Here is a 12,193-nt window from a genome sequence, read left to right as displayed (position 1 = left end):
TAATGAATGTATTAAATTTATGCACTAAATGGTTACAAAACTCCTTGCTCTTTATAAATAGGCATCAAAAACATTAAAAGCAACAATGCCTTAAATTATTTCCTTCAAGAAAGCAAGACAAATTTAAACAAAATTTACCTCAGTAACAAATTTAGAAGTTGCTTCACTGAGGATTTTGAGCATTGGTGTGGAATTGGCATAAAAAAGACTCATCTTGTTTGCCAGTTGATGGTCTATTGTTACATCGTCTTCAACAGCCTCCACACCGTTGTGTTCAATCTTGAGGCGCATGACGGTACGACGGTAGTAACTGAAGTCATTCTGTATGGCTGGGGTTGTCATCTAGAGGCAAAGATATAGCAGTAAGAAACAAACTCTAATATTCTAACACACTATACATACATTATATATATATATATATATAATTTTATATATATATATATATATATATATATATATATATATATATATATATATATATATATATATATATATATATATATATATATATATATATATATATATATAATGTTATACTGGTATATATGTTATACAATATATACACACACACACACACACTATACCGGTATATATGTTATACAATACATTTTGAATATATAACTATGAAACTTCATTTCCACAGGTGCCCTGTATGATATAGCAGCCATATCATAAATTCTACAGTATAGCAGCTATTTAAATTATTCCCAAGACTTCTGCATACTACACATAACATGTACGTGTACAGGAATTCCACATACCACTAATCACATATGCAACTGCCAAGTATTGTGTACTGGTATTAGGAATGTAAAAATAAAAAAAATGGTATTGGCAATCAATAAATACATTTAGAAGTGCTTCAATTTATTAAGAACTCATGCATTACCTTAAGTTCATCAAATTTCAGTGTAAATTCAAGTATTTCAGCAAATTGTTTAACAAGAGCTTGCTGTGTTTCTAAATGCTGTGTTGGAGATATTTCCGGCCCACATAACTCTGCTAGAATGCGTGGAACGATCATTTCTGTAAATAAATTTCTTCATTGACAAAGTAACTCTTGCTGCCTGTTTTGTGTCTAATAACTCCATTAATAAATCAACATAACTTTACTTAATACAATATACAGTACATATATCCAACAGCATCAACGGTTATGTACCATTACATGATCAGTGAAAAGCACTGTACATCGATAGATTTAATAATTGAAAAATCCAGATTTGATTTATGTATACAGAAGCTAATCTGATATATAAAATACCTCTGTTTTCCCATAAAAAAAACTAATAATTTGATCAGATAACTAAGCAAGTTATATAAAGAATCGAACAAAACAAGTCATTAAATAATACAGTATTTGTAATTTCAAACTCCAAACATCAAGATGAATATACAGGCTACTGGCATGCACAAATGGAAAATTAAAACAAAGAATATGCATCTGCAGGTGTACAAATTGCATCAAAAAAGATTCCAAGTAAGGAATCTCCAAATAATGTATGTTGATGTGCAGACTGAATGATTTACACAGACTAATTTTACTGTATATCATCACAACCAGATCAAGGGATTTAATATACAGTACTGTATTGTGTGTCATTAAATCATATCTGTTGGATTTTGTGCATGATCATAAATGATATATAACCATTTTTGGCAGCTTCAATTATTTAATTAATGAAGAACTTAATAGATAATCAACTTGATAATGTTATACAAATTTTTTAATCAGATTGGATGGCCAATATAGCTGACCTATATCACTGGAGAAGAGGTAGAATAGCTTAAGTTTCTGAACAAGTGGCGTGACCATCTCCCACGCTCGTCTCTGGTAGTCATCTCCGGGGTCACTGATGGCCTGCAACGGCATAGCACATTATCTTTAAGGAAGCACATGTTAACACACACACACACACACAAACACACAAACGTAAATAAATGCCATGTTATGGAATGTGGAATAGAACATAGACCCCCACACAACCTATAAATTATGTGAGGAATCTTTAAAGAAGTCTGATAAAGAAAGAGATCTAAGGGTAGTTCTAGATAGAAAACTATCACCTGAGAATTACATTAAGAACATTGTGCAAGGGGTCTATGCTACACTTTCTAACTTCAGAACTGCTTTTAAATACATGGATGGCGAAATATTAAAGAAATTGTTCACAACTTTTGTTAGACCAAAGCTGGAATATGCAGCAGTTGTATGGTACCCATATCTAAAGAAGCACATCAACAAATTGGAAAAGATGTAAAGCCATGCTACTAAGTGGCTCCCAGAACTGAAGGACAAGAGTTACGAGGAGAAGGTAGAGACATTAAATACTGTATGCCAAAACTAGAAGACAGAAGGAAAAGAGATGATATGATCACTACGTACAAAATAGTAACAGGAATTGATAAAATTGATAGGGAAGATTTCCTGAGACCCGGAACTTCAAGAACAAGAGGTCATAAATTTAAAATAACTAAACACAGATGCTGAAGAAATATAAGAAAATTAACTTTTTCAAACAGAGTGGTAGGCGGTTGGAACAAGTTAGGTGAGAAGGTGGAAGAGGCCAAGACCGTCAGTAGTTTCAAAGCGTTATATGACAAAGAGTACAGTACTGGGAAGATGGGACACCACGAGCGTAGCTCTCATACTTTAAACTACACTTGAGTAATTACACACACGTAAATTACATGCCCACTATGGATATGTACCTCTGAAGCAGCATATAACTATTCTATACTGTATATTGGACTGTAGAAAGGTAAGAGAATTTCTTCAGGAAGTCCATTGGGATGACGAGCTCAAGTGATGGATGGCAAAAGAAATAATGAGAGTACATAGCACATTTGGGAGGTCCAGAGCTGATGTGGACGAATTTTACTACAAAAAAAAAATATTATAACAAGGAGCATAGCACAAATAAGGAGCAACAGTTTCAAGCTCATCAAGCCACAATGTAGGACTGAAAAGAGATGATTTTGCACCCACACGGTTATAAACCCTATGGAACTGCCAACATGCCTTAGCCATAAATGCCAAAACTGTTAAATTTTAAAATCCAGCTGGAAAAAATCAACAAGGAAAATGGTGGGACCTTTGACAAGCAGCCAGAATCCTGTTCTCTTTGAGGCCACAAGTGTGTTAGTGCCCCTCAGGTAAATAAGTCCACATGAAAGAAGTTGACAATAAGAAAGTAGTGGAAACAAGCAAGAATGACGAATGTTTCAACACAATTCAAGGAGGCCAAAAACAGAAATGATAGGTCTTGGAAGAATTCAGATAACAGAGTCCTGATCCAAACACGAAGTACTAAGAAGAGCCAGAAATAATTACATTAGGAGTCAGGATTGAAGCAGTGAGGATGTATGAAAATGAGATAAGAGGCTAAGGTCAGAGGTCAACATCCAAATAAGAAATAAATCCACACCAAGGAAACTAGTTGCTTGCCCAAGAAAATAATATGAAGGCCTGTGAGGAGTTCAACAAATCTCAAGAGGCTTAAGGTAGAGCCAGCTGGAGTGGATGGCTGGTAAAGAGGCAACAGAAGCGGGGAACCATTATTGAAACTATAGTACTAATTCACAAGGCAAAATAAGCACCTGGAAAAATATCAAAGAAAACAAACCAGTAGGGCCAGACCAGATTTCACTTTGTATATTGAGAAAGACATCAGTGATACTATGCAACCTTCTGGCGTGGATTAGATGAGGATGTCGATGCTAATTAAAAAAAATGAGTTGTAAGGAAAATGATAAGAAAAACGAGTGAAAGGTCATTGCATTGGCCTACTGAATGGCCGAAAGGCATAGATAAGATGCTCGACCCTGCAAGCTCATCTAGGTTTGTACATGTAGGTGAGTACACGGTGAGAATGTTTGAGAATTCATCGACGAGAGAGGGGAGTGGAGCATGGAAAGTGGGGGAGGGAGCATGGAAAATGGGGGGGGGGAGCATGGAAAGTGGGGGAGGGAGCATGGAAAGTGGGGGAGGGAGCATGGAAAGTGGGGAGGGAGCATGGAAAGTGGGGGAGGGAGCATGTAAAGTGGGGGAGGGAGCATGTAAAGTGGGGGAGGGAGCATGTAAAGTGGGGAAGGGAGCATGGAAAGTGGGGAAGGGAGCATGGAAAGAGTGGGGGAGTGAGCATGGAAAGAGTGGGGGAGGGAGCATGAAAAGAGTGGGAGGAGCATAGAAAGAGTGGGGGAGGGAGCATGGAAAGAGTGGGAGGAGCATAGAAAGAGTGGGGGAGGGAGCATGTAAAGTGGGGGAAGGCGCATGGAAAGTGAGAGGGAGCATGGAAAGAGTATGAGAGGGAGCATGGAAAGAGTATGAGGGAGCATGGAAAGAGTAGAGGGCAGAAAAGTGTAGTGTAGAGAGTTATGAGGTCAGCCCGGGTTACATAAGCTATAAGTGTGGCGGTAATAAGTAAGGTGGCGGACGGGGGAAGAGTTTAAGGTCCGGCCCCTATAATGTGCGCCTGACGACTGCTGCCGCTAAGGAACAAAGGCTATTGACCAGGCCGGCGCCGCCAGCTGGGTCTTCAGCCACTGCTCACGACGCCACCCATGGCTTCCTTCCTCTAACTCTCCCACATAAAAAAAAGACCTCTCGCCCATTTTTTGGCTTTTTATATGCTATTGTTTATTTGATATTGTCTTCCGTGTTATTTGGCAGAACATGGAAGCAATTGCGGTTTCCAGTTTCAGCAAACTCAGTGTAAACAGATGAAGAGTTTGTACACTCAGGCTGGCCCTATAGTCACTAAGGGGAGTTTTAGTACTATAACACAAGCCAACGAGGAACAATAACAATTTAACATAATACCTCTTTAAATGCTGACTAATAGCTTGATAGCTTTCATACGAGGAAAATGGAAAATTATGCCAAACTAGCGAAAATTTTGCAGACATTTGTATATCCCACGCACGTGCATTTTGTGCCCATATAAGGAAATGTGGTCCTGGACTCTAACCAATCACCGACCATCTCTCCAACACGTCATCATCCCCATCGACCAATCAGCGAGCGGACCTGCCACACGCCCCTTGGGTTGCCAAACGTCACGCTAGAAGTGTTCACCTTAAACAGGCATCTGCACTAATTATATCCTATACCAATTACATATCAATTGTGAGAGGGTGAAATGTTAACAAAATACATCCGTTTATAGGGTTCAATTTGTTTAAAGGAGTTACACTGTCTCTAATAGCATATACAAATTTTAAAACTGCTGTATATTGAGGGAAAATTTTAAATTTGCAAATAATTCCGCGATAATTCACAGGGATGATTGAACCTCCACAGTGTCGCAGTGACCGCTGTCTGGTCACCCGAGTCAGTACATATATATGTATAATATTCTCAACAAATTGGTATAACCTATTGATCTATAGACCTGTAGCTTGACCTACCCAAGCCACACTGATCGGCACGACAACCACGACTACCACCATCACCACGACTACCACCATCACCACTACTACCATCACCACGACTACTACCACCCCCTCCCCCCAGAACTACCACTACCTCCCAAACAGATAATGGCAAAATAGATTACATATGACTTTTCTTTAAAAACTCGGGGGTGTCTTTAAACTTTGCTTCTTGAGAGAAAACTAAAAAAGTATTAATATTACATGTCCTTACAACATTCATACTAATCGTTCTCTAGTTCATTAATATAGCATCATTTTATAAAGAACTTTATAAGCTAGTTTGAGTTTATTCTTAAAGAAACTTTGTGATCAAATAGTTATATTGAAAGCCTCGTCAGTCGTCACATTCTCTTACCAGGTCCAGGTCTGGCTGCGTATGGTCCAGGCGTGTGGCCAGGTCCAGGTCTGGCCCCGTGTGGTCCAGGTCTGTAGACCTGGTCCAGGCATGGTCTGTCCACACGCGTCACTTAGCTGTATATTCCCAGTTGGTCTTCAAGATTTAAATCTTACTCCTAAATCCCCTTCCTTCTTCCTACATTCCCTTTAATTCCCTACATCCCATTTCCTACCCTCTACATCCCCTTTCCAACCCTCTACATCCCCTCCCCTTTCTACAATCCATCCTTTCCTCCACCCACCACCTCTCTCTCAAAAGGTCACACAACACAGCACCTCACATGATCCTCCCCCGCCTTCCCAAGAGCATCTCTGGGGGACCATCACTGTTACTACCATTGGTATTTTATGATGGCTGGAGCCTAACCGCTCTGTGCTCTCCACAGCCTGTCCCCTCCTGTACTGTGGCGCACACCCACGCTGGACCTCCCTCTTCCACCACCACACATTCCTTCCCGAGCTGTATATTACCCAGAATTAATGTAAACACGCGACTCCTTTAGCTGTGTTAATATATTTCATAGTATCTCCGCCAGAGTTGTATTTGTTGCAAAATGTGAACAAATTTTATTGAATAAAAAACGAGCTGGACCTCATCTCTGTTGAGGTTTGATAAAGATCTTTTGTGTCCTCTGTAATCCTTTTTTGCGCTGCCGCTCACAGGATGAGTAATGAGTGCACAATAAACTAGCCGCCGGAGGCGGCAACAATAAAACAAAATCCTGAGCTAAGGGGACAGAGCTATGAAGACTAAGGGAACCGGACGTGACTGGAGGAAAGAAGGAATAAGGCAGACATGATAACGACTTACAAGATACTAAAGGGGGATTGACAAAGTATATATTGAAGCAATGTTATAATTAAGGAATAAAAGAACGAGAGGACATAATTGTAAACTGGAAACACGGAGGAGTCACAGGGTTGTGAGAAAGAGCTAAGTGGAACGGACTAGAAGAAGAAGTTGTCGAAGACAATTCGATACGTACACAGTTTTTAAATGTAAATACGATAAGAAAACGAGTAAAGAGTCACTACATTAAATTGATGATACGAGCAGATTGATGACTAAGAGCAAATACTCGACCCTGCAGGCACAACAACTAGGTGAGTACAATTAAGTAAGTACACACAGACACAGATGGACAGTTTCTTTCACTTGATGCCTCTATTCACCTAGCTTAGGTCTGGAGTTAGTACATTAAACAACCGACAATTAGAAAGGTGGGGTCCAAGAGCTAGCAGCTCGATCCTACAGACAAATAGTAAGTACACACAGATCTGAACGACATAAGTAGTAGGAATCCCATGAAAATAAATGTTAAAAATAAAGCAAAGGGAAACGAATTCATAATTAGAAGCATCAATAATTAAAACATGTTATATTATTCTTCGACTTACATATATATAGAACAAAAATAATACGAATAATTAGCTACAAATTAGATTAGTTTAGATTCAGAAAAAATGTAAAAATACTGCTTTAAGAATAGGCTTTACATTCCCCTTGGGACAAAATTTAAAATTTAAACACGGGTCAACAAGCGAATAATTCTGGTGTGATGTGCTGTAGGGTGGTATTTCCTGGGCCCCAGCACCACCACCCACAGCTGAGAATGGGTCGTTACCTCTCTGATCTCCTTGGCTGCTCCCTTGTACTGCTGCAGGTCGTGGATCACCGCCTGGGACCCCCGCAACACCTCGCCCACGTCCTCGTACAGCTCCCGCTCCTCCTCGCTGGGACACGCATCTGTAAGGTGGTCCACCTGTCAACACCTGCTGCACACACACATACACCTGCAACACTCTCCATCTGGCGCACCTCCTTACACACACCTGTAGCACTCTCCACCTATCTCACCCCGTTACACATACCTGTAACACTGTCAACACCCTCCTACACACACCTGTAACACTGTCAACACCCCCTACATACACCTGCAACACTGCCAACACCCACCCCTACACACACCTGCAACATTGTCAACACCCCATCACACATCTGCAACACTATCAACAACCCCCCGCACATACCTGCAAACAACCCTACACACCTGGAACTCTGTGTACACTGTCAACACAACTACAGTAATAGCCAACAGGTGCAAAGACATCAACAACCAGTGTCCAGACATCTACAACAAGTGTCCAGACATCTACAACAAGTGTCCAGACATCTACAATAAGTGCCAACGTATCTAACCTACAACACTCCTACAAGTGTTCAGGAATCTTCAACGAATGTCTCAGGCATCTACAACAAGTGTCTAGATATCTACAAGTGCCAAGACATCTAGAACAAGTGTCAAGACATCTAGAACAAGTGTCAAGACATCTACGTCACAATACGAGGGCTGTACTCACTCTCGAAGTCAAGGAAGACATCGTACTTCTGGTGGGAGCAGCAGCTGTTTCCCGCGTCGTCTCGCGCTAGTAGCCTCAAAAGGTTACCCATTCTACATCACCTGCAACAGTCAACAGGTTATATATTCTACACCTGCAACAGTCAACAGGTTATATATTCTACACCTGCAACAGTCAACAGGTTATATATTCTACACCTGCAACAGTCAACAGATTATATATTCTACACCTGCAACAGTCAACAGATTATATATTCTACACCTGCAACAGCCAACAGGTTATATATTCTACACCTGCAACAGTCAAAAGGTTATATATTCTACACCTGCAACAGTCAAAAGGTTATATATTCTACACCTGCAACAGTCAAAAGGTTATACATTCTACACCTGCAACAGTCAACAGGTTATATATATATTCCACATCTGCCTCCACATTCACCCCAAAACTGTCGTTCTAGATAATGGTAGCGGCTGGCGAATTTGACGTAATGTCCCGTTTTCTGTTTATGGGTCCTCTGGTAGGTTAGGATGAGGCACTTTAGTAGGACAGTTTCTTGGCGTTGGGAACGTTGGCGAGAACGGGGTTGCCAGACATCTGGGACCAGATTCACGCAGCAGTTACGTAAGTACTTACGAACGTGTACATCTTAGCTCAATCTTTGACGGCTTTGGTTATATTTATTAAACAGTTTACAAGCTTAAAAACTTCCCAATCAACTGTTGTTATTGTTGTAAACAGCCTCCTGGTGCTTTGGAGTTCATTAACTCTTTAATCATTTGTAAACAAAGCCGCCAAAATTTAAAAAAGATGTACAGGTTTGTAAGTACTTGCGTAACTGCTTCGTGAATCTGGCCCCAGGCACTGGTGTGAGAGCCCACAGTATCCCAATTAACTTTGTCCCGGGTTTTTGTCCCTTGATCCCTCCTGTTGCCGTGGGATTAACAGACCTGAAGCTGTTAACGCCTCGGTAAAGGGATTAGCCCGCCAACCCTTGAAGCTATTGGAGGTCACCCTCCACGTGAACCCCCTGGGGCAGAGTGGTTGGTTAGGTCACCCTCCACGTCTCCACTCAGGTCACCTCCACAGCTGTCCAGGTGCTGGACAGGGTACATCCCATCACTAGGCTTCTCAACGCAAAATGTTGCAAAGCTCAATACTGCCACGGAGGTGGGGGGGGGGACACCTCCCTATACTATAGATGGCAACCTACTGCCAAATTACTCTCCCTAACTTCCAACTCAAGAAACACATTCAAAATATATCTGATCTCCGCCTCACAGCCAAATACAATTCCCTAAGCACGGGTGGTACTTTCTCCACAGTGCTCTGCCACACTCGGCTCGCTAATGGCTCCCGGAAGTGCCATTGTAACGAGCAGCGCTGCCATCTATCTTGAGAGAGAGAGAGAGGGGCCAGTATATATAACTAGGCTTCACACTCCAAGCACCTTACGGGCTCACCATAGCCCGTGCTACATGGACACTTCGTCCTGAGTAGCTAAATCTGAAACAACAACTCCAAGAACCTTCACTTTTCACCTCATAATCAGTCGTATACACTAAGGCTGCCACTCTTAATTTAAGTAACTAACATCACGTATGACTAACAATTAAACTGGAGCTTAATTGCCTTAATCCAGGGAGCCGGTCGGCCGAGCGGACAGCGCACTGGACTTGTGATCCTGTGGTCCTGGGTTCGATCCCAGGCGCCGGCGAGAAACAATGGGCAGAGTTTCTTTCACCCTATGCCCCTGTTACCTAGCAGTAAAATAGGTACCTGGGTGTTAGTCAGCTGTCACGGGCTGCTTCCTGGGGGTGGAGGCCTGGTCGAGGACCGGGCCGCGGGGACACTAAAAAAAGCCCCGAAACCATCTCAAGATAACCTCAAGATAAGATCCAGACAGTGGTTGACACACCATTATTATGGGTTCAGACGAGAGAACATCTCACATGACAACTGGCGAGCAAGGCAGAGACGTTACAACATAGAGGTGATTGATTGATAAAGATTATGCCACCCAAGAGGTGGCACGGGCATGAAAAGCCCGTAAACCATAGAGGTGACTAGCAACCTTATCTAGCCAGTAAGGATATAATACTTCAATATCTTGAGGTTATCTTGAGATGATTTCGGGGTTTAGCGTCCCCGCAGCCCGGTTCTCGACAAGGCCTCCTTGTTGTTACACATCCCCCAGGAAGCAGCCTGTATCAGCTGTCTAACTCCCAGGTACCTATTTACTGCTAGGTGAACAGGAGCATCAGGGGTGAAAGAAACTGTACCCATTTGTTTCCGCCTCCGCCGGGGATCAAACCCGGAACCTTTGGACTACGAATCCCGAGCGCTGTGCACTCAGCCGTCAGGCCCCGTATATATTAGGCGTAACTTGTTAGATGAGAGAGGTGAGCTCTCCGCCACTATTTCATCCACTAACCCGCCAAATATATCCCAAGAGTTAGTTGATACATTTAAAACGAAGCAATAATATATATTACAGCTCGTGAATAAAGCATTATGAATTTGATTCAAGTTTATACCACCTGCTGATATAAATCTTACTATGATCAGTTTACTCTAATATTCTTAATTATAAAGAGCACTAGAGTTCCAAAGGGACAGAGCTCAACCCACGCAAACACAACTAGGTGAATACAGAAGAGTAAGGGGAGACACGATCACTACCTACAAAATTCTCAGAGGAATTGACAGGGTAGAATTAAGATAAACTGTTTAACACTGGCGGGACACGAACAAGGGGACACAGTGGAAACTGAGTACCCAAATGAGCCACAGGGACGTTAGAAAGAATTTTTTCAGTGTCAGAGTAGTAGACAAATGGAATGCACTAGGAAATGATGTGGTGGAGGCTGACTCCATACACAGCTTCAAGTGTAAATATGATAGAGCCCAATAGGCTCAGGAACCTGTACACCAGTTGATTGACAGTTGAGAGGCGGGACCAAAGAGCCAAAGCTCAACCCCCGCAAGCACAACTAGGTGAGTACACACACACACACACTAGGTTGTGTAAGTAAAGATTCTGGTGATTAAACAAAACAGTGTTGCCAAGGCGTTGACAAGTTAGAGGGTTTACACAGGAAATGTTATGTTGTGAGGTCCACAGACCCAGAGACCTGGTGGGGGTTGGTGGTGGTGGTAGTGTGGGGGGGAGGTGGTGGTGGTGGTGTGGGAGGTGGTGGTGGTAGTGTGGGGGGGGGGGGGGGGGTGGAGCGCGCCAAGATGACACCCCTTCCCCCCCCCCCACGACACCCCCCACCACTACATACATAGGGACCTGATAGCTAAATGGACAACGCTCTGGACCCCTAGGGTCCATCCTAGGTTCCGGGTTCGATCCCCAGTAATGGCAGAAACAAAATGAACAGTTGGCCTGCCCTGGCCTGCCATCATAACTCAGCCCTGGCCTGCCATCATAACTCAGCCCTGGCCTGCCATCATAACTCAGCCCTGGCCTGCCATCATAACTCAGCCCTGGCCTGCCATCATAACTCAGCTCTGGCCTGCCATCATAACTCAGCCCTGGCCTGCCATCATAACTCAGCCCTGGCCTGCCATCATAACTCAGCCCTGGCCTGCCATCATAACTCAGCCCTGGCCTGCCATCATAACTCAGCCCTGGCCTGCCATCATAACTCAGCCCCCTGGCCTGCATCACCCGTGCTCAGCGCTGCTGACGCCAACACACTCAAGGTTCCATAAAGACACACCCCAGCAACAAGGCAGCCTTCCCCACGCAGAGACACTCAGCATGGTGTGTCAGCTGATCATCCCTCCTATCCTATCTTATCCTATCCTATCCTATCCTATCCTAACCTTCCCCACGCAGGAACATGCAGCATGGTGTGTGAGCTGACCATCCCTCCTAACCATAGCTTTACCTAATCTAACCTAACCTAACCAATCCGTCTATATCTATTAGAGAGAATGTCTTAGTGCTAGTCTCACCCCATCTTTGCAGGGTGAGTGATCTGGGGTATGG

General features: G+C 42.8%; 1 protein-coding gene across 2 annotated transcripts in view; it reads right to left on the bottom strand.

Moving 5' to 3' along the window:
• Window positions 1-12,193, bottom strand: part of LOC123762078 (CYFIP-related Rac1 interactor B) — a 47,199-nt gene that overhangs the window by 6,616 nt on the left and 28,390 nt on the right. For both annotated transcript variants that reach the window (XM_045748358.2, XM_069335884.1), the window contains exons 2-6: window positions 8,194-8,294; window positions 7,458-7,579; window positions 1,759-1,861; window positions 890-1,026; window positions 139-342 (exon numbers count right to left, since the gene is read on the bottom strand). In XM_045748358.2, the coding sequence (XP_045604314.1) occupies window positions 139-342; window positions 890-1,026; window positions 1,759-1,861; window positions 7,458-7,579; window positions 8,194-8,284 (657 nt within the window). In that variant the 5' untranslated portion in view covers window positions 8,285-8,294. The remainder of the gene's footprint in view (window positions 1-138; window positions 343-889; window positions 1,027-1,758; window positions 1,862-7,457; window positions 7,580-8,193; window positions 8,295-12,193) is intronic.

Source organism: Procambarus clarkii, chromosome 34 (assembly GCF_040958095.1).
Source record: "Procambarus clarkii isolate CNS0578487 chromosome 34, FALCON_Pclarkii_2.0, whole genome shotgun sequence".
In the NCBI taxonomy this organism is placed as follows: domain Eukaryota; kingdom Metazoa; phylum Arthropoda; class Malacostraca; order Decapoda; family Cambaridae; genus Procambarus; species Procambarus clarkii.
The sequence above is the reverse complement of the archived record's forward strand: the minus strand, read 5'-3'. Positions and strand labels throughout refer to the sequence as shown.